At 39.4% G+C, this 23,161-nt stretch overlaps 2 protein-coding genes across 10 annotated transcripts in view; one reads left to right on the forward strand and one right to left on the reverse strand.

The window, feature by feature from the left end:
• Window positions 1-7,031, forward strand: part of LOC5578894 (probable 3',5'-cyclic phosphodiesterase pde-5) — a 39,102-nt gene extending 32,071 nt beyond the window's left edge. For 5 of the 6 annotated variants that reach the window (XM_021844442.1, XM_001664052.2, XM_021844441.1 and 2 more), the window contains exons 6-8: window positions 5,558-5,716; window positions 5,785-6,039; window positions 6,097-6,524. In XM_021844442.1, the coding sequence (XP_021700134.1) occupies window positions 5,558-5,716; window positions 5,785-6,039; window positions 6,097-6,360 (678 nt within the window). In that variant the 3' untranslated portion in view covers window positions 6,361-6,524. Of the gene's footprint in view, window positions 1-5,557; window positions 5,717-5,784; window positions 6,040-6,096 lie in introns of all 6 variants that reach the window. The other variant, XM_021844439.1, reaches the window with a different exon arrangement.
• Window positions 1-23,161, reverse strand: part of LOC5576279 (dehydrogenase/reductase SDR family protein 7-like) — a 102,348-nt gene that overhangs the window by 69,985 nt on the left and 9,202 nt on the right. Inside the window, exons 4-6 of one of the 4 annotated variants that reach the window (XR_002500411.1) lie at window positions 10,721-10,963; window positions 1,996-2,090; window positions 1,766-1,930 (exon numbers count right to left, since the gene is read on the reverse strand). Coding sequence is in view for 2 of the 4 variants with exons in the window: in XM_021844445.1 (XP_021700137.1) it covers window positions 10,752-10,963 (212 nt within the window). In the remaining 2 variants the exon portion in view is untranslated. Of the gene's footprint in view, window positions 1-1,765; window positions 2,091-10,612; window positions 10,964-23,161 lie in introns of those variants that run through there. The other 3 variants (XM_021844445.1, XR_002500410.1, XM_021844444.1) reach the window with 3 other exon arrangements.

Raw genomic sequence — 23,161 nt, forward strand, 5'->3', positions numbered from 1 at the left:
GAAGATTAGTGCAAAAGCCTACCGTTTTACGACACCAAAGAAATTCAAGAAGAACTGACCACGTGGCTAATGGACAGCCCCTACTCTGTGTTTTAATCAGCGAACCTTTGTCCACACTAGTTTCGGCGTTTAGGCTGAATGATAAATATTAAGACATAGGTTTGTTCAGTAAAATTGTAGCCAATATAATAAACGTCCACTGTGTGGTATTTATGTCTTTTGGAGTGTAATAGAGATGTAATATTGATTTTTACACTAGTCTCAAAGTTTTACCCCACCTTACTCTATGCTTCTAGTGTGGGGCAGTAGAAAGTGTCACGTTTTGGCTTGAGAACGGGTCAAAGGATTTTCACTTTTTTTTCGTTGTTACATTTGTCACGTCTGCGTGTTTGCATGATGGTATTTGAATTTAAAAATACATCATCCTTGTAAAATTGCGTCCAATGAGACTGAAAATTTTGGTGATCCAATGTGACGGAAAATTACATCATTTATAACTTAAATTTATGTCATTTTATTTGCGTCAATATGTAATGTGTTTTTATGTCGTAAATTTCAATGTAATTTGTGTCGTAAATTTCAATGATTTTTTCTAAGTTTGTACATAATTGGTGGGTGACGTCTGCGGAAGAAAACAGGAAACCTATTGATACATTTGAAACATTTTAAAATGTATGTTAACAACAATACTGATACTGATCAAAATAGGGTGCCATAGACCTGTGCGCCACCGCCGCCGATCCATTTCACGTCACGCCGACGCCGATTGATACATCGGCGGCGCGCCGTACGCCGATCAACGTCACGCCGCCGATTTTGCATTCCCACGCCGATAAATAATTCAGCTCGAAAAAAATTCAAAAACTTTTTGCTTCAAGAATTTCTCAGAGTTTATGTTCAGCATTTTTTTTTCCAAGAAATCCTTTTGAAGGGTTTTCCGATATGTTATTTCATAGATTCCTCCAGTAATTATTCATGAATTTCTTTAATAATATTTTAAATAATTCCTTAGAGAGTTTTTTCAGGATTTTGGAGGATTCCACAATGAATTGATTGAGGTTTTCATCGTGTGAGTGCTTCAAATTTTTCAAAGCTTCATGTTTTTTTTTCGATTTCCCTCCATGAATTATTCTTTTCTTCATGGATTCCTTCAGTAATTCATTTTGAACGTAGTCCAATAATGATTGCTGGAATTTACTCATGCACTTCTCAATGTATTTGTTCAGGAACTCTCTTAAAAGGTAAAAGAAAATTTTCCAGGCATTTTCACTAAAATTTTTGCATGCTAATTATCCTAGAACCCCTACAAAAATTACTTCATAAAGATTCATCTAGAATTTACCCAAAAGAAACTTCTATTAATTCATCATGGGATTCCATTAGAGACCCGTTCAGGAATCCGGCAAGAGTTTTCCATGGATGGATGATTTCTTAAGAGAATTTTCCAAGGATTATGTTTAGGATGCTTAAATTTCTTCGAGGATTTTAGACATGTGGAACGAAATTCTCCAGAGACACCTCTTATCAGATTTATCAGATTCTTCCAGGTGTTTCTTCGTCCCTCATAACAACTATTTGTTCAGGTATGTCTCCAATAAATCGTTCAGGTATACATCCATAGATTTCTTCAATAATTTATCCTAGGATTCCCCCTCGATATCATGAATTCACTCTTATCCATGTGAAATCGTTCAAGGATTGTTACAGATTTTTTTCAATTGATTTCTTTATTAATTTCTTTGAAAAGAATTTTTGAGACACATACTTTTTGGATTTCTGATGGTAATTTATTTTGGAATCCTTTAGAGAAATTTCATGAGGAGTTTTACTAAGAATTGCACAATGAATTCATGCAGGAGTTCTTTCTAGCGCTTCTTCAAAACAGGTCCTTTGATGCAGCATAAATTTCGTCGAAGATCTCATTCACCTTCTTAATGTATGAGAAAAATATTGACTAAAAACGACCATAATTAACTAGGAGGATTGATTACTTACTGCACATTGATTCTGTCAAAGGTCCTGAGAGATTTCTTCTAGATATTTCTCTAAAAGTTCGCCAAGTATTCGTCCAAGCTATTTCCAAAGGAATCCTGCCATAGATTGAAATAAAATAGTTTAATCGTCAGTCCCAGAATTCCTTCAGTAATTGCATTTTCTCAAAGATTATTCAATATATTTGTTTATTGTTCCTGGAGTTTCTTCAAAAAATTATCCGACGATTTCTCCAGAAGTTTTCACAAGGTGATCTTTGGATATTTTCTTTATTAGTTTCCTGCTTGAATTTTATTACCATTTCAAGGTTTGCTGCAGTAATTCCTTCTGATATTTTCATTGGAAACCCTGGAAAATTAGGAATTATCACAAAGATTTGTCTACGAATAGGTATCTTTCGTTAGTGTGACAGCGACAAATACAGGACAAAATTTTCAATAACTTAAGTACAGTCAACCCGCCACTATGGATCAATGTTTGATGAAGTTCAGAATTATTCATCATATAGTTTTTGAATAATGTAAACAACATCATAACTACGTGAAATTATACCCGAGTGAAACTGTGTTATATTGGATTTTTTTTTTTAAGGCGAAGTAGGCCGTCATTGAAATTTGTACGCGTCGCTGATGATTGTTGCTAATTCATCTCCCGATTTCGAATCAAAGAAAATCAGTTGGTTTTGCACTGACACAGCTGAAAAAGTATCAGCATACTTTATGCATGTTAGCGCGTACAGTGAAACTTTTTCAAGTCAATATGAACTATCAAGACCGAGTTTTATCACTTTGAAATGCAAGCTGAAAAGTAATCATTGTTGCCAAAACGAATGACGGGCTACTTAGCCTTAAGGCACTCTGTGCTCGTGGCCACTACTGTGCCGGAATCAGTTGATCTGTAGCTTCTTTATCGATACAGATCTATTTTTAACTTATCTATATTTACATCAACTTTCACTCTCTCGTACTCTTTTACTCTCACACCGAACAGGTAGGAGAGAGCTCTGCTGTTAGTGAGGCTAGCTGCCTGCGAAGAGGGTCAGTTTGTCTCAATCACCATCTGATACTGACGGAGGATGGATGTGCTCCCCAAAGCACGCTCCTCCGTGCGGTGTCTTCTGGTGGCTGGACGGGTTTTTTTGTGGAGGGGCTGGGAATTGAATCCATGACCTTCCGCTTATGAAGCGAAAGCGTAACCTCAAGGCTACGGACCCCCCTTATATTGGAATTGGACACTAATTTTGCCCTGAGTGACAGTGTTGTTAAATGTAATGAATATCACGTGACTTTGACAATTGAATATGGACCAATGCAGGAGTTCACTAATTTGACGTTTGGGCGGTGCCGAATTCACTGGTTTCCATGGTCACCTGAATAACACGGCACCGCTAAAACGTCAAATAGTGAACCCGTGCACGGGTTCATTGCGAATATCTTCCATCCTCGTGGAAAAGTGAATGGAAAATGTTTTTCCTGGTGATCATTTCAGAATTACTAGCATTTGGCCATATTAGCGCTTGGAAAAGTTTCTGATATTTGAAAACAAACAGCAAAAGCAAGCTTTCATTAATTGTGGGCCTCGTAGCCATGCGGTTAGTGTCGTCAGGCATTTAAGCGCATCGTGTTATGGGGTGTGGGTTCGATTCCCGCTTCAGTCATTGAAACTTTTCGGAATGTTTCTCGGCTGTGCCACTGGAGCATGCTTGTCCGTTGTCTAGTATTAAATTACAGTCTGTGCAGCTAAATGGTTGACGACGGTGTCCGTGTCTTTTTTTAACGAAAAATTGAGAACTCGCTGAGGTACACATATTTTGGATTGGCATTGAAATGAATCGCACTAAAATAAAGACTTTATTTTTATATAAGTATTTATACATGTAGCACTAAAAAGATTCAATTACAGTCGAGTCATCACATCTCGATGTCGAAGGGACCATCGAGATAGGGAGAGATCGAGACATAGAATAAATGTTTAATTAATACTAGACTGAAAATCACTCCGTTAAGCCTGATTCGCTGCTGACAAGTAATTTCTCGGCCTATCTTGATGCATGGGAAATTTCTGCAAGGAATCGATCAAGAATGCGCTTTTTTCTGATCGCAGTACGCAGTTGAAAAGAACTGTCACTTCAAATGGGAGTCGCTGTAGAAAATTTCTGCAAGGAATCGGCGAGAAATTTCTTGAGCGATTCCTTTTCAGTAGCAAATCAGGCTTTACCAGGAAAATTGAAAACATACCGATGTTATTTCGTCTTCGCCAATTGTTTTGAATTCCTAAAATCTGGTCTAGTAACCTTTGATAATGGGCATATCAACATACGGAGAGAAAATCGGGATTGAAAATCTCATCGAGATAGGGAGATAAGGAGGATATCGAGATATGGGGAGTGAAAATATACCTATGCCAAATGAAGGGACCGAAAAAATCATCAATATAAGGAAAGATATCGAGATGTGGAGAGTTGACTGTATATAAAATTGTTATATAAAGAAAAAAAATCCTATAGAAGAACAAAACCCAGTATGACTCGAATAAGATAATAATAAATAATAAATTCATGATGTTGAACTTTGCTCGAGTAATCTATACAGCTTTGCAAGCAATTATGGAAAAAATTGTACATTTTTCTGTTTCAAGAAAAATACTGACAATATTTCGAAGCTGTGATTATGAATTGTAGAGTACTAGGAACGATTCTATAGATATGGATTTCAGATAAGGTAATTCATAAAGGAACGCAAAAATTCTAGAAAACTTCTACAAAAACACAAACGATTAAGACATCGACACGCTAATGCTTCCAGTGAACGATTTGCCCTTTGAAGGATGCACCACAATAGACAACGGACTAGCATGCAACTCCCATTAACACAGTCGAAATACAAAACTTTTGCCCAAAATTAAATCATTTTTCTGCAACTTCGTTCAAAGGAAGTGTGAATAATTGAATAAGTTGAGTAATGTCTCTTAGTACCATCAACGTGGATATGATCTTTGATATGATAGTTTTACTAGTGTTGAAATTTGGAGTTTTTTTTCATATAAACTTACAACATTTGAATTCTTAGCAAAATGGCTGAAAATCTTCCTAATCTCTATTTTGATCATAATATTGCAAGGCTGATATGGGCAGTTGAATTTCAAACTTTTTTGTTGTGTTTAATTTTCTCCACGCCGATGTACGCCGCCGTCGCCGCCGTAACTTCGTATCATCTTGTATGCACTTGCTCAGTTTTTGCGTAACTGTGATTCAAAGTAATTTTTTTTTCTTTATTTGGAGCAGGGAAATTTTCAAACACTTATTCTGTTATTTTTAACTGATTGTGTTTAATTTTCTATTTCTTTCCTATCCCATCAGGTATAGAATATTATTGTAAGGTAGCTAAGTTAGCTTTCTTTTAAAAATTGCAGAGTTCGTGAGGCACTCAACTGAAAATTACGCAATAATTATACTCGGATGAAAATTAAATATAGATATATTAAATATATATACACTCTCTGAGAGTGACATTGCCTTGTGTAGAAACTTCAATCCAAAATATGATGCTATTTTAATCGATTTCAGTGTTTGGCATTATTCATTGGATCTCTTTGCCATGATTTGGACCACCGGGGTAAAAACAACAAATTCATGTTGGATACGGAGTCCCCCTTAGCTGCCATATACAGCACGTCAACTATGGAGCATCACCATTTCAACCAAACGGTTACCATACTTCAACAGGTGAGTTAGATTCTAACTGTAATATTGCTAGAATAGTTCTAAGTCCTTTGTCTACTTTTCTCTAACAGGAAGGACATAACATATTTAGCAAATTAAATAGCAATGAATACAAACAGGTATTGAGCCTAATCAAACACTGCATCCTTGCAACAGACCTCGCACTATTTTTTCCTAATAAGGACAAACTTAGCAAATTAGTGGATAATGAACAATTTTCGTGGACTGTCGCCGAGCATCGAATGCTGATTCAAACTATCGCCATGACTGGAGCTGACTTGTCTGCTTCGGCGAAACCTTGGGCAGTACAAACGGAAACCGTGAAGGTACGATCTTAGTTATGCATTAAAGTATAGTCAAATGCTACATCCATTTCGCTATAGGTAATTTTCGCTGAATTCTATGACCAAGGAGACGAGGAGAAAAAGGCAGGACGACAACCTATTGCAATGATGGATCGCGATCAACCTGAACAACAGGCTGCGTCTCAGTTGGGTTTCCTGAACGGAATTTGTATTCCATGCTATACGCTTCTACATCGACTCATTCCGGAAACGAAACCAATGCTTACGATGTGCAATGAGAACCTAGAACGGTGGCAACAAATTTCGCATGATAACCAAAAGAAGGCTCAACAGCAGAGCTAAGGACGAGTCGGAAAAAGATATTGTTAAAGGACGATGTTGTTTAGATGGTTAATAGGTCACAGAGTTAAGAGCTGAATGGAAATTGCCGGTATAACACTTTCGCATTTAAAAAATGTGGAAAATAGCACAAGTAAGAGTCGAACACAAAATTATTGCAACACTTATTAATATCCAGTTTGAATTTCTTTATTTTTGAAGTTAAAAATTTTAATATTTTCGAATATTTAAAAAACAATTCTTGATCGATCATCAAACTTAACTTTAATAAATATATTATTGAATAAACTTGTCAATGATCTCGAATGTTCTGATCATTTGCAGCATTTCATTTGAAATGCTGCCCAAATATCTACCATGAAATTTTCAAGGCTTCAACTTCTAGTAGTAAAAAAGCGCAACAGCGCATAACAGCGTCATCGAAAAATTCGTACAGACTGAATTTAATTAATTAATCAAACTGTAGAAGTGGTTCTGGACAAGGTCATGTTCGTCAGATTATGCGTTGACTAACGAATACACGAATCAAAAAGGGTTGTTGTACCCATCGTTTGTACAGTGATATGGAACTACAATTAAGAAGAATCCCTGAACAGACGAGGCGGAACGCACAGAGGGATTGTATTGCTGGGTAATATTGACTCTTAAGGGACTTTGGGTCATTTTTTTTACTGTAAACTAATATTAGAATAATGAAAACAATCTGACAGGCTTCAAGAATACGGTTATAATATTTTTTTTCATGTTCATACTAGCCAAAAAATGCATCTAAGAGAGTGGTCAAAGTCAACGGCCCAATATTACCCCGCACGGCGGTACCGGGGCTACCCCGTTTGGCATAATGTAATTTGGCATAAAGCCATTTGGCATAAAGTCGTTTGGCATAATGGTCATTTGGCATAATGGACGTTTGGCATAAAAGAAAAGAAATTAGAAATTTAAATAGAGCTACTTAAAAGAAGATCTGGTGATCAAAAGAAGGGAAAGTCGCCGATGAAAATGTTAGTAGTTATAATGTCAACGTAGGAAAGAAGGCAAAATTGTCAATGAAAATGTTAGTAGTACAATGCAAACCACTAGTTTAACAACGTAATGAGAAAGAACAGCCTATGACCAAAAGAAGGGAAAATCACATATGAGAATGTTAGCAATGGTAACGTCAAAAACATAGCAACTCAGTTTTCAATTATTATGCCAAATGTCCATTATGCCAAGGGGGCCCAGATAGCCGTAGCGGTAAACGCGCAGCTATTCAGCAAGACCAAGCTGAGGGTCGTGGGTTCGAATCCCACCGGTCGAGGATCTTTTCGGGTTGGAAATGTTCTCGACTTCCCAGGGCATAGAGTATCATCGTACCTGCCACACGATATACGCATGCAAAAATGGTCATTGGCAAAGTAAGCTCTCAGTTAATAACTGTGGAAGTGCTCATAAGAACACTAAGCTGAGAAGCAGGCTCTGTCCCAGTGGGGACGTAACGCCAGAAAGAAGAAGAAGTCCATTATGCCAAACGACCGTTATGCCAAATTATTTTATGCCAAACGGCTTTATGCAAAATGGCATCCCCCCGGCGGTACCAATTGTAAAAGAGGTGAGCATTCGGTTACTCATGTGACTATATCGAAAAAAGAGAAAACCATATTCCCAAGCCTAGTTGCGCAATACGGATGCATCCGTAGGCTCAGAAGTTTGTCACCGAAAAAATCCTAACACTGACAAACATTTGGTCGTTATGATACCCACCTATTCGTTAGAACTTAGCTAATTCGCAGATAGAGCTGTTCGCTACTGACGCAAATTCCACATAAAAATTTCTACACAAAGGCATATATAAATTCTTCAAAAAGTTTCTACATTAATTTGTTCAGAGGATCTTCTACGAACTCGTCTTCGTAACCTTGCAGATTCTTTGAAGAATTACTTCTGGAATTTCTCCTAGGATCCATCCTGGTAGGATTCTTCCTGAACCCAGGATTTCCAATGAAAATTCCTTTAGGAATTCCTGTAAAAATCCTCCTCATGTTACTTCAGGGACTCTTCCCAAAATAACTATTTGGCCGGGTATGCTTCAAAGAGTTCCACCAGAGATCTCTCTCTTGAATTCACAAGTGATTCCTCTCTAATGTGGATTCCAAATAGTTTTTGTAGCAGTTTTCCAGATATTTTCAAAAAATACCTTTAGTAAAGGAATTACGGAAACCCCACGGAAATTCTCGAATAATATCACTCCAACAATTTCGGAATTCCTCAAGGAGTTTTGATGAATTATAGACTATCAATGGCGCGCGAAGAAAAACAGCGCCGTCCCCCGTCATGTGCCACGATTATGCAAGTAATACCTGGTGAAGCTTTGAAGCTTTGAATGGTAGAGCATCCGAGAACAGAATAAACATCAATAACGATGGTCAAGCTGCGGAGAAGGACGAGCTCCCGGCTGAACTACTCAAGCGCAGTAGTGAACAGGCACAACGAATAATGGTCTTATTGTTTCCATAACATTACCCAGAAATCCATTCCCCCGAACCCGTTCCCCAGAATTAAGCATTCCCCATGAAACTATAAACCTAGTTCAATGTTTTAAAAAATCCAGTTAAAAATATTCATTTGAAACTTCTACAAATTTCAAAAATTGTTTTCAAGTACGTGAGATGGTTAGGTAGCATTGGTGTTAATTATGGAAACTTTACGCATGTTCCAAATTTCGTTTTCAAATGAACTAGGGAAAGTGTACCAGTTATGGCCATAGTGGTTCCCTATTTGGCCATATGTGAAATTTTGATAACTTTCACATTTTAAATCTTTTTGAATGTTTTAACATCAAGATGTATCTTAAATCTAACTACTACAACAACCATTTTTTTTAAATTTGAAGACATTAAAGTAATCAAGTATGGCGAAATAGGCAACCACTATGGCCATAACTGGTACACCTACCCTAATCACAGTAGTTTCACTTTTATTGGCACCGATTGATCAGTCTAGAGGAAAACACAATTTCCAATATTTATTTTAAGAAAATATACAACTCACCTTCAGAGGCCTTTCTTAGCCGACTGGTTAGAGTCCACGGCTACAAAGCAAAGCCATACGGAAGGTGTCTGGGTTTGATCTCCGGTCGGTCCAGGATCTTTTCGTGATGGAAATTTCCTTAACTTCTCGGGGCATAGAGTATCATCGTACTTGCCACACGATATACGTATGCGAAAATGGCAACTTTGGCAAACTCTCAGTTAATAACTGTAGAAGTGCTCAAAGGAACACTAAGCTGGAAAGCAGGCTCTGTCCCAGTGAGGACGTGATACCAAGATTAAAAAAAAGATATCTTTCTTACCATCCTTCCCATAAAAATAGAGTTCTGTGAAATTTTCAGCTTTTTCGCTGGTGATTTAAAGGAGGCCCAAGGACAATGTTGGTTTACATGGAAATTACTATGGAGAAATTTTAAAAAATGTTTCAAGCATGTTCACGTTCAGTTGAGAATTATAAACGTAAATTTTCTTAGGCTATTTTTTCACGGGTAAATTTGCTCGCTAAAGTTGATTTTCGTTTGAGCGCCATAATATCTGCGACCAAAATATAGCGCCGTTTTATTTTTTCTGCTAGGAATGTTGTTAATACGTTTGAAAACCAGTTTGGCCCTCCATCAAGAAGTTCAAAGTTTTAAATTTCCAATGCAATGATCAAAAAAAAAAAAACAACCACAATATAAAACATTTTCATAGCGCTTATTATCGCGCAATAATTCAACAGTTTGTTTGTTTTATCCTCCATTTGATTTGCAGATTAGTTCAAAATCCTATATCATAGACCAAGAAAGCTCTAACTTAACAACTTTGGAAGTGTTCATAGAACACTAAGCTGATTAGCAGGTTCTATCCATGTTGGGACGTTACAACCGAAAAAATAATAATAAATTATTCAAAAATACCAACATCAATGTCATGCGAACCAGCATTAAATGTTTTAAAGCCCGAAGTGTCAATTATGCAGATATTAATGTTCGATGTATCAAACTGTAATAATCTAACATCACGACATATCTTTGTTGGGCGAAAAAGTGCACAAATAATGATTACAACATGGTATTTGAAGCTCGGGCTAAAGTGACCTTCAATGTTTTTTAAATATATACATACTTGAAAGTATACCAAAAGCAGTGGTTAGTCAATATTTTGAATGTATTAACACAAATAAAAATGAATGTTTATAACTGACAGAACTATTCTTTTTGTTCTATTTTTTGAAAGAAAAGCAATATCAACAACGAGTATTTTTTATTTGAGTGAATAGACATCCTCATCGTCATGTGACTCCATCACAGAAAGAAACCAGAATGTATCTTTGGTTTGAATTGACCACCTACCTGGCTTAGTATTGGATCATGCTTTGCACGATTAGTCATCTTTGCTGGCGGATGAATCGACCTTCTTCGCCCTGCTTGCCATTATCCGGAAATATAACGGTGGACACAAATGGCGAATCCAGTACGCCAGTCTTGGGGCGATGGGAGCAATCGTGATGTCATCTTCATCGCGCAGAACAGCTTTCAGTATGAGCTTGGCTACTTTTTCCGGTGAAGAACCGGATGCAGTTGTGGAGTCAATTTCTGAAAGAAAATAATACACATTATGCAGACTTGGTCTTTTGACTTTTTAGATAACATTCAAAATATTGTTATTATTATTATTATTGAACATTTTATCTTTGAGTTTGAGCAACCTTATCCCTAAAAACGAAGATGACTTGATACCACATTGAGTACATACCTGGAGAACCAAAGAGTGATCCATGTTTAAAACTAAATCATTTGGACACCACCAATAAGCTATCAAATAATCGAATTTCAGGCGTGAATGATTGTTCGGTTCTACAGATTTGAGCTCTTGACAATTCATTTTTCATAAGTGTAAAATATAACTCAGTTGAAACTTTATTCGATCCTAGTTAACCAGAAATGAGCCCTACATTGTAAATCATTGATTTCCTAAAAAAAATACCATCAGTGCACCAGATTCCGCTCATTTAAGGAAAGTTGTGTGTTCAAATGTTTATTATAAAATAACTATTGTGTCGATCAATACTATTTTTATGTCACAATGTAGATCCAAGTATAGGTAATCAGCGGTAAAATAGAAAGATTTTAAAAGACTTTCATAAAAAAAAAATATTTAATTGCATTTGTTACTGCATCTAAGTGTTCCTATTTCCACTCACAATAAACACATTTCGTGACGAACTTATTAAAAAATGCATTATTTCGAATTTCGTTATTTATACTGATATTTTTTATGGTCAAAACATAGCTACTACTTCAATGCTATATACCGTGAAGGCCCCATACTCTGCGCACTTAAGGCTTTTAAAATTTCAAACAGCTGTAATTTTTTTTTGTCGGTAGCGATAGGGGTAGTACTGGCACTCTTAATCTGCCCTAAGCTCCTTCCCAGCATTTGCTTTTATAAGCCTCTATTGCGTTCATCACACAGACGTTCCTAAGCAATGTTGCTCAAATGGTCACTGTGTACCCTAGCAGCAATCAGCCCTTACCGTAGTTTTGCAGTCTAGTACTTTAGACTACTATCAAACTATGATAAGGCCTGAAATGCTACTAGAGTGGTTAAAGTGAAGAACGAAAAAGTTTTATTAAAAATTCCTCATTCCCCATTTCATTTCATCACTCACTATCGTCACTTTTATTTTTGACACTATCACGTATTTCACCAATTATCACTCATCAACTTTCGTAATACACTTCAGATATACTTTCCATTATATCACTTTTCACATCACACCATTTTCATATAAATTCATTGTTATTAGCGTTTACCATCTGTTAGCATTACTAAGTAATTAAAAGATATTCAATTTAAATGTTTCATTATTTTTGTTGCTGTAGAGTCATTACTATTCAAACTACGATTTAGTACTACGATCAAGAAAGTCACAGTAAAGAAAATCACTTCGATCCATTCTTCTGCACTCGCTGTCATTATTAACATTTTTATCATGCACGTTTGAAGAACTAGGCACAAATAGGCAAAACTATCAGAATCACTTCCACTTTCATTTTCAAATTTTCATCACCATAGTTTTTATTATAAAATCACTATTAGCACTTTCGCAATCACTAAATTTAATAACGACGAGGGTAACGTTCCACCAAACACCCATTCTTATGTTGCATTATAAAACGATTGATCACACGTTGGCTTCGAAACTTAACCACCATTGCTGATTAGTACAAAGGATGCTACAGCTCGTGTAAACGAATTGAAACATCAACAACCAGCACTGGTTTATAAGTAACTAATGAGCCCTGGCGGTCCCTCCGTTCGAAGAGGACCTGATAATATGCCGAAACATATTAACAGATCCTCCGCCTGAATGCAGCCGTTTCATGATAAATCATGAACCGTTAGAGGTGTGCCAAAGTATTGGGAAGGTGATATGTTTCACAGACGGGTATTATTATGGTGCACCTTCTACTTTGGCACCGTCAAACCCTGTGATCGTGGCCAGGGGAATTTCAAACAGCTGTAATTAATTGAAAACAAAACACAATACTCTGAAATTTTGGGAGCAAATACTTATTGATCTTATGTATAAGAAAAATATATAAAAGCTTCACTAAGTAATGATTTTTATTGCAAATTTTCAATTTTTCTCAAGGGTGTCCGTGTTCCTAACTCTGCGCACTCATTTTTGCAATGCTCCTTATTCTGCGCATTTAGGTTCCTAACTCTGCGCACTCGATAAATTCTTTATAACAGTTGAAGTATTTTACTAAAAGTATTACTAGCATTTAAACTCTGAATTAATCTCCATTTCCTTGCTTTATACGGCTTTACGCCCCCAGTGGAACGTGGAATGTCTCAAACATAGAAGTTTACTAAGTGAAGTGAATTTTATCTATAATTCAATCCATGATAATTACTGTTACTGAATGCCATTAAGTGCAACTCTCAAAATAATCGAAATTATCATATGATTTCCAAAACATGTAATTAACTTAGTTTTCTAAAATCTAAACCAACAAACAAAAAAAGTATAAACTACGTCTTTTTTGCGTTCACCCTTGGCGTGTAGCTTAGCTTAGCTTAGACTGACTACACATATCAATGGTTGCTATTCCGTGATTGACCGAAGTCATTGAAAATGCACAAAGAATCAACTAGAAGTTCGGCTGGGATTGGCCATAATCTTCTTCAGTGTGCATAATTCAGTGCCTCTATTTATACAGGGTCAATAACGGCGCCGGCCACGTCCTTGCAGTCAGGTGGGATTGGGGGAAGGAATGTTAGTGTGTAACCTTTGCTATTTGGAGACCGTGTTTGCCTCTGCATCTCCACAAAGGTTACTGGGAGGGATGTTTGTTAATGGGAAGGATCGTTGGGTCACAGGATTCACTTTGATAAGCGAGACCATGATAAATAATTTGACGCGAACAATTGATCCAATTGATCCTCCTACTAACCCGATTCTCGATCCGCGACACTATCATATCACGCCACTCGAGCGACGCGCGACATGATTGATCCTGCTCACATCACTCGCCCCCACAGGAGCAAGTGACGCGAGCAAAGGATCAAACACTACTAACCCGATTCTCGATCCGCGACACTATCATATCACGCCACGCGAGCGACGCGCGACATGATTGATCCTGCTCACATCACCCGCCCCCACAGGAGCAAGTGACGCGAGCAAAGGATCAAACACTACTAACCCGATTCTCGATCCGCGACACTATCATATCACGCCACGCGAGCGACGCGCGACATGATTGATCCTGCTCACATCACCTGCCCCCACAGGAGCAAGTGACGCGAGCAAAGGATCAAACACTACTAACCCGATTCTCGATCCGCGACACTATCATATCACGCCACGCGAGCGACGCGCGACATGATTGATCCTGCTCACATCACCCGCCCCCACAGGAGCAAGTGACGCGAGCAAAGGATCAAACACTACTAACCCGATTCTCGATCCGCGACACTATCATATCACGCCACGCGAGCGACGCGCGACATGATTGATCCTGCTCACATCACCTGCCCCCACAGGAGCAAGTGACGCGAGCAAAAAGCTTTTGCGTTCACCCTTGGCGTGTAAAGGAAAATTAGTGTAAAATCCAGTCGGCGGAACGGAATGGCCACAGATTGAAGGCCACCGTCAGCACTCACCTGCCGGAGAAGAAGGGCCAAGGTAAAATCCAGTCGGCGGAACGGAATGGCCACAGATTGAAGGCCACCGTCAGCACTCACCTGCTACAGCTGCTACAAATACTATTTGTAGGATTTTACCAGCCAAACTCGAATGAAATGCTTCAAAGTAATTTTAACTAATTTTATTTTACATTTAGGATTAGAACTAATTTAACATTAAGTTTTCTAATTTTAACTAGTTTGATAAGTTTTTCTTCTCGCACGTCTTGATCGCTTGAATTTTTCGTTCAGTATCATTTTTTTTCAGCCGCAGCTTACTTAGATTTGTTATCCGGTTGCTATGGCGCCAACGATATCCGAGCAACATAATCAGTTGCTTCCAGTGTTGGCAACATTCTCCGAGCCCGGAAACGAAATGTTGGCTTGTAGTAATACTATTTTGCTAACAGGTCTTGTAAACGATGATTTTGAAGTCTTCACTGACACCGTTCTAACTTTTCCATCTGGACCTTTGTAAATCTTCTCGACAACTCCTTTCGGCCAGCATCCTCGATGTAAATTCTCATCTACTATCATTACAAAATCACCAACATGATATTCGTGGTAGTTTCTGTTATCAGGCCACTTGCGGCTTCTTATCAGCTCTGGACGGTAAGATGATAACCATTTACGCCAGAAACGATCAGCGTAAATTTGAGCATTTTTGTAGGCTGCTCGGCAATCTAGGTTCCTCTCGTCGAAGTCATGGTCAAATTGTATTGAATTGTTCCTCCCCAAAAGTAGCATATTTGGAGTCAACGGTTCAGCGTCTAATGGATCACTCGAAACGTGCGTCAACGGCCTATTGTTGACAGTATTCATTACTTCACATAATGCAGTACGCAGCACCAAATCTGTCGGGTGTCTTTCTTGAAGCATCGCACGTAAAGCATTTTTTTACAGAGCGCACTAACCGCTCCCAACACCCTCCAAAGTGCGGAGCACCGGGTGGGATGAATTTCCACTGTACACCTCTAACACTCATCGAATCCTCGATCTGCGGTTGATCTAATGTTTTTACTAGCCTTTTTAGTTCTTGAACTGCGCCAGTAAAATTTGTCCCATTGTCTGTCATAATGCATTGCGGTAACCCACGGATTGACATAAAGCAACGGATGGCCATAATGCAGCTATTTGTGTCCAGCGAAGGTACTACTTCAAGATGTATAGCTCTAGAAATCAGACACGTAAAAAGAACCACCCATCTTTTTTCTAAGCGACGTACAACCTTAACAACCAACGGTCCAAAATAATCTATTCCGGTATTGGTGAACGGGAATGCAAACGGTGTTGTTCTTTCCGGAGGAAGATTACCCATTTGCGGAACAGTCGGAAGAGCCCGAAGCTCTCGACACTTTATGCAGGATGCAGTGTACTTCTTCACCTGTGAACGGATCTTCAGAATGCGATGACGCTCCTTGATGTTATTGACGATCGTTTCAAGTCCTTGGTGAGCGTTAACGATATGGTACATGCGGATCAGTAGCATCGAAAATGGATGATTATCGGGGAGAATGACGGGGTTGTTAACATCAAACGGCTTACTGTTGTCTTGCACACGTCCTCGCATACGGACTATTCCGTTGTGGATAAACGGCGAATAGGTTTTCAAGCGACTACTGTTCTTAACATACCCGGTCTGCTTTAAGCTACGCAATTCATCTCCAAACACCTCCGACTGTACTTTCCTATACCATGCATTTCTTGCGTCAGTCATGTCGTGCACAGTGATGAATAAACGTCTTGGCTTTTCATTTTTTGGTAATGCTAATATCTTTTTCATCCTCAGGTAATAAGCTGTCGACCTAATAAGACGATTGAAATCGGAGAATCGCTCGATATCGGGTAAATCAATAGGGTACTCCTCAGATACAGTGCAGCACAACGAATCAGCGGTGGCATCGACAGTCAGTTCGGAGTGAAAATTTACCAACTCGGCAGGCGTCAATTCAAGCGGTCCGTCGATGGGCCAGCGGGTGCTGACATGAAGCAGAAAATCCGGACCTTTCATCCACTCTTGCATATTACTAAATTTGCTCGACTTCGTTCCAAGATCGGCAACGTTCAACTGTGATGGTACCCAATGCCACAAATCAACGCTGTGACCGTTCTCCTTGATCTTCATAATGCGAGATCCGACATACGCCGTAAGCTTCTGACTCGTCTTCAACCAACTTAGGCAAATTTTGGAGTCAGTCCAGAAGAACAATTTCGTCACCTCTATTTTCATCTCGTCTTGAAGCGTCTTCATCATCTGACTAGCAAGCACACAACCTTGAAGTTCCAGACGTGGCACAGTTGAAGACTTCAGTGGAGCGACCCTTGACTTAGCATAAACCAAGGCAACATGTGACGTACCCTTATGCCGATGAACCATATAAATTACACAAGCGAAAGCCTTGTCACTCGCGTTACAAAAGGCATGGAACTCAGCATCAGCGAACGACGGAATCTCCGGAAAATAGTATCTCGGCAATCGAACTTCTTTCAGCCTAGCAGTTTCATTTAACCACTCTACCCATCTCGGAACCAAACCATCTGGAATCTCGTCATCCCAGCCGGATTGCAATCGCCACAGTTCTTGAAAAATGATCTTCAGGTGTATGGTGATGGGACTCAGGAAACCTAGTGGATCAAATATGCCCATCATGAACTTCAAGAGTTGTCGTTTTGTAGGCACACTTTCACCGGTTCGGAACTTTTCAATCAATTTCGGAAACTCCAAGGAAAACACCAATTCGTCGGTCTGAAGGTCCCAGTCGATACCAAGCACACGGGTTCTGCTTCCGACTCGATCAGCAACCAATGCAGGATCGAGAGAATCCAAAAAAGCTTTAGAGTTCGATGAAAACTTGACTAATTGAAATCCGCCATGATCATGGGTCTCGACCACACGCTGTACCAGTTCGATGGCCTCTTCATCGGTGTCCGCACAATCAAAATAGTCATCAACGTAATGTTGATCTATCACGGCGCGTTCCACACCAAGATACTCCTCTTCCATTTCCTTCGCGTTGAAATTATTGATGAATTGTGCCATAGAGGGAGATGACACAGCACCGAAGATCATCACCATCATGATGTACACACTAGGAGGTTCAGAGCGATCCATGCCACGAAAAAAGAATCGTTGAGAGTCCTGGTCCATTCTACGGATGAGGATTTGGTGGAACATCTCTTTGATGTCCGCCACAAAGCCAATCTTCTTCTTCCTAGCACGCATCAGAATCGCAATCAAGGCAGGTACGAGGTCAGGACCTTTCAACAACAAATCATTGAGAGAAAAACCATGCGATTTGGCCTTCGCATCCATGACCAAGCGAAATTTACCAGCGCTCTCCACGCTGAAGTGGGGCAAGTACCATGTGTTCGGTGTTTCAGTGAGTTCATCAGGCTCCAGTTTCCGTGCATATCCTTTATTGATGTAATCTTGAATTTTGCTGCAATACTTCTCGGCGAAATCGAGGTCAGAATCCATCTTCTTCTCGATAATCTGTAGTCGCCTTAACGCTTGAGGCTTGCTGTCCGGGAACGAAAAATTGTTGTACTTGTAGATTTGTCCTACTTCGAAGCGCTCTCCCCTTCGTGTGATGGTACGGTTCATAATATCGATGGCACGTTGATCCTCGTCAGACATTTTTGGAGACTGTCCGGTGATTCCAAAATCTTCTACCTTGTAAATCTGTTTCACCAGATCCGTCAGCTCGACGTCGTCATCTTCAGCACATAATAAAGCGTGATTGTCGAATGATGCAGTATCGCTTGGTTCGATCAAGCCATGAACCGTCCAACCCAGGTGGCAGCGAGTTAGTTGTAGACCATGCAGTGAGTATTGAATTGTTTTCAGTGGTACAATCAAACCTGCGTTGTTCGAGCCTATCAGCATACAGGGACGAGCACCTTGCACAGCAGCTAGTTTGTCTTCATCAAGCATTGGGTACAGCTGCCTCACCTTCTCGATGTCGAAATTCATTGGTGGTAGGTCGAGATTTTGCACAGAACGAATGTAATTTGCTCTGTACCATTTTGCTTGAACTGCAGGACCAGAGATATCGAATGAGAGCATCATCGAATCTTCTTCCTTATGTGATATACCGTTTGTCCAACGATAATTCACAGACGACGTTGGCCCTTGAAGTCCAATCTTCGCAGCAACGGTAGCGTCCATCATTGACTAAGATGAACCTTCATCAAATAGCGCGAAGACTTCTTCGACTCAATTTGGACCTTTGATCCTCACCTTTCCAACACGAAGTAATGTGTTCGCGTTTTTACCATTCACGTTGCACACATTCGGCATACTAGGCGGGAAGCTTCTAGGTGACTCATCGCTGTGTACCAATTCGTGGTGGTTTTTACCACAAACTGAACACTTCTTTGAAGATTTACAGTTTCTTCTGGCGTGATCCGATTTCAAGCAAATGTAGCACACTTTGCACGATCGGGCGGTGGTTCTACGTTGAGCTACAGAAAGTCCCCGAAATTGCTCGCATTTGTCCAAACTGAAGTGGGAACCTACCGAACACAGTGGACACTTCTTCGGTGTTTCCTCATCCCGGCTGTTCACATTGAATACAACCGGTTTTGGCTTCGCTAGGTAGTTCACTTTCGCAGTGCTTCCAATCGATTGACCACAACCCATTCAGTGCGTCCAAAGTTCGATTTCAGCATCCTCATGATCTGAGCGACGTTGTCAGGGGAAGACAACAGCGATTCCACAGTTTTGCGTGCCTTACCTTGTAACGCTTTATTCAGTCGCCTGATATTGTCCCGATCTGTTAGACGGAATTCCTCAGTGGACGTTTTGAATTCAGTTTCGAAAATCATCCACTCCATGATGTCACCAGAAAACGACGGCAAGTCCTTGACGTTTCTTCCTTGCAGTGCCTTGAATGCTTCGTACAGGATTGCATTCACGCCAGATTCGGGAACAGGTACATCATTCGCTGCAGGCTCGCGGGACGATGGGCGAATTATGCGATTTGACTCCAGATTGTTCGTATTGCTTGCTTCCACGGTTTTTGACTCGGTGAGCCATTTGGTGACACGTCGAGATACACTGGTGTACGCACTCGAGCTGCTACCTCTGCTGCTGCAGACACTCGAGCCGTAACTTGAACCAGTCTTAAGTTCTTCCTTCTTAAGTTCACGCTCACGCTTTCGCTTGAGGAACTCTGCTTTTCTTTCTTCCGTCTTCAACGCCAGGTCTTGTTCTATCTGGAGCGCAGCTAATCGTTTCTCAGCCAGAATTTTGTCTCGTTCGATAGACGCCTTCAGTTCATCCTCCTCGATCTGCTCTTCCAACAAAAGAGCCTTCAGTTGGCTGTCAGCTTCGCTGATACGAGAAGATAGGCTTTTCTTTGAACGCCTTTCAGAGTGGGCAGCACCCTTCGAGATGCGAGAACCAGAAACAGGATCGTTCTCCGCGTCATTTCCGATCGGGCTGAGACATGTTCTGCAGTTCGCTGGACTGATTTGTTCTGCTGCTGTTCATTTACAGGAGTACGTAACATGGTTGGTTGATGTGGAAGTTGAACAAAGTAATTTTCTAGTCGCTTTGGTACTTCGCCTCTAGTTCCTCTTCTAGAGCGGCGCAACTGTTGTGCCATATAAACTGGCGTTTGGTATTCGAAGGACCAATGTAAAATCCAGTCGGCGGAACGAAATGGCCACAGATTGAAGGCCACCGTCAGCACTCACCTGCCGGAGAAGAAGGGCCAAGGTAAAATCCAGTCGGCGGAACGGAATGGCCACAGATTGAAGGCCACCGTCAGCACTCACCTGCTACAGCTGCTACAAATACTATTTGTAGGATTTTACCAGCCAAACTCGAATGAAATGCTTCAAAGTAATTTTAACTAATTTTATTTTACATTTAGGATTAGAACTAATTTAACATTAAGTTTTCTAATTTTAACTAGTTTGATAAGTTTTTCTTCTCGCACGTCTTGATCGCTTGAATTTTTCGTTCAGTATCATTTTTTTCAGCCGCACCTTACTTAGATTTGTTATCCGGTTGCTATGGCGCCAACGATATCCGAGCAACATAATCAGTTGCTTCCAGTGTTGGCAACAATTAGCTTTGACTGTTTTCACTAGAAAATATAAAAATCAAATTTTCTTCGGTTCGGTTCGGGTCCTGGTTTGGTATTAAATAATTGTCTCGGATCCGGGTTTGAAGAAAATGTATTGTTCATCACTCAATCGAGAAGTATCGCCGCTCTGTATAAGCGTGACGTAATTAATGAACGATTCCTATTGCAGATCAATAACAGTACTTTATTGGCGTTTCTATATAGCAAATACGATTAAACCCCGATGTTCCATTACTTGATATTGACTCATTAAACTATACAAAAAATCTAAATTATTTTATTGCATGGTTAGGGAGCATTCAAAAATCACGCCCATCGTTCAGGGGAGGAGGAGTCTACGAAATGGTGACAATGCATGCATTAAGTACTGTAAAAATCGCGACAGGGGATTGAGGGGACGGAGTGTAGAAATCCTTTAAAATATGATGAACGTCATTTTTCAATCTTCCCTTACTATGATGGGCCCCTCAAACAATTTTCCAAAGCATTTCTATTCCATATCTCGATGGTGTCGACAAGTCGATGGTTCCCTTCAATATCGACCTCTGGAGGGTTGATTGTATGTTGAAAATAACGTTTTATAACTGCTGCGCATAGTAAGGAACATAGTTGAAAAATGGTTCCTTACTATGCGCACTTAAGAAGAATAAGAAAATGAAGCGAAAATAAGTTGCACTTTACCAGTGATGATTGCTCGACAAATAAACTAGTGCCTACGTACTAAAAATCTGAAATATATTCTCTTTAATTTGCTTCAAATGACTTAAGTGATGAGGTACTCCCTTAGCATTTTTGCTAACGGGCAGTCAATTTGGACGTTTTTCAATATTTTTAAAGCTGTTTTAATTTTTAATAAAGTGATAAACGTAAATTTGTCAAGAAAATTCTCCGCGTACTTTCTTATTACTATTGTAGCAATATATGAAAAAAAAATTAAACAAAAATTTAAGTATTTTACCAGATTTTGGTGGATTTTGTTAAAAGTGTGCAGAGTTAGGAGCTGCGCAGAGTTAGGGGCCCTCACGGTACTAAAATCGACATTTCTTTAAAATTTTGTTTAATTTTTTGCATGAGCGGTTATTGGAACACACAAAAATACCTAGTGACCCAATAACCGCTCACAAGGTCATAAAGAACTATTTTATCAAATGAAAATAATGTCACACGACTTCATTTGAAAGTTCCTAATATTGCTAGAATATATCCGTGCAAAACATGTTGGTTTTTGACACGAAAAATCAATTTTTACACTAGTGAGCGGAAATAGGGGCAGCTGGTGCACTGATGGTACTTCATTATCACGTACGTCGTAGGACATTATTTTCTTAAGGTGGCCAAACTGCCCCACTTTTCCCTACACCCACCGGAAACGCGAAGCAACAATAGTCGGACTGGTGGTGAATGCTTCGAAACCGAACGCGACAGGGCTCGCCAAGGAACCAGCGTTACGATTGACGGGGATACCTTCGAGGTGGTTGATGAATTCATTAATTCATTTACCTCGGATCCTTGCTGACAACCTTGGCGAACAACAATGTTAGCCGTGAAATACGGAGATCTGTGGAATTGTTGACGCGGTTTTATTGTAATAACCTGGGAGGGAGAAACCGATACGAAATTTATGTACGTCTAAGTGAGCCGAGATTCTGCTGTCACGAACTGTCACTGTGAGCCTAGATGTTAAACAATGGACAAACATGATAAAAGCGCGTAATTGATCAAAACATATTTTTGCATTTTATCAAATGTGACAAAAATCGATTGAAAAGCTATTCATGCTTATTCAAAAATAATGTCACGATAGCACCTTATATTCTGATTGACTAATAAAGTATTAAAATACGCGACATTATACTTTTTCCAATAAAAACGAAAATGAAATGCATTGAAAAATTTGGCCCTTTTTCCATCTTTGTCCAGAACGATCGGAGGTACACAACAAAAGAAAACTAGCGATTTTCATCAAGTCTGCCTTGATTGCCATTGGCAAGCTGGAGTTTTCTTGCAGTTTGAAATAACTTTGTGTCATATTTCGTGTGTAGTATCTGCGCCTCCCTCCCAGGTAATAACAATGTAATACCAATAAATGAATGATGAATGAAGATTTGAGGTTTGGATTCCATTCATCTTTACCTTAAAAGCATGGCCTTTCCGCCTATTCTTACACATTTGTGGTATAGGGTTCAAAAGCCCTGTCCCAATGTTAGTACCAAATTCTTAAGTTTAGGTCAGAAACACATGTTTACTCAATTTTTAAATGATTTTCGTTGGTTTAAGCCCACAACACATTGTTTTAGGTTTTTTGAAATTTTGTCACACCCCTTGGTTTTAACTCAAATTAGCCCTTATTTGAGGTGGAAAAATTGCTAAAGTAGTTGCAAGAGCATGCTCTTTCGTATTATTAAATAAAAACAATAATTCATCAAACATTTTAGGACCGAATTCTTACTTTTGAGTTTTTTCTCATTCGATTCCGCCTTTCATTGTTGTCTCGATTTCTTG

Source organism: Aedes aegypti, chromosome 2 (assembly GCF_002204515.2).
Source record: "Aedes aegypti strain LVP_AGWG chromosome 2, AaegL5.0 Primary Assembly, whole genome shotgun sequence".
Classification (NCBI taxonomy): domain Eukaryota; kingdom Metazoa; phylum Arthropoda; class Insecta; order Diptera; family Culicidae; genus Aedes; species Aedes aegypti.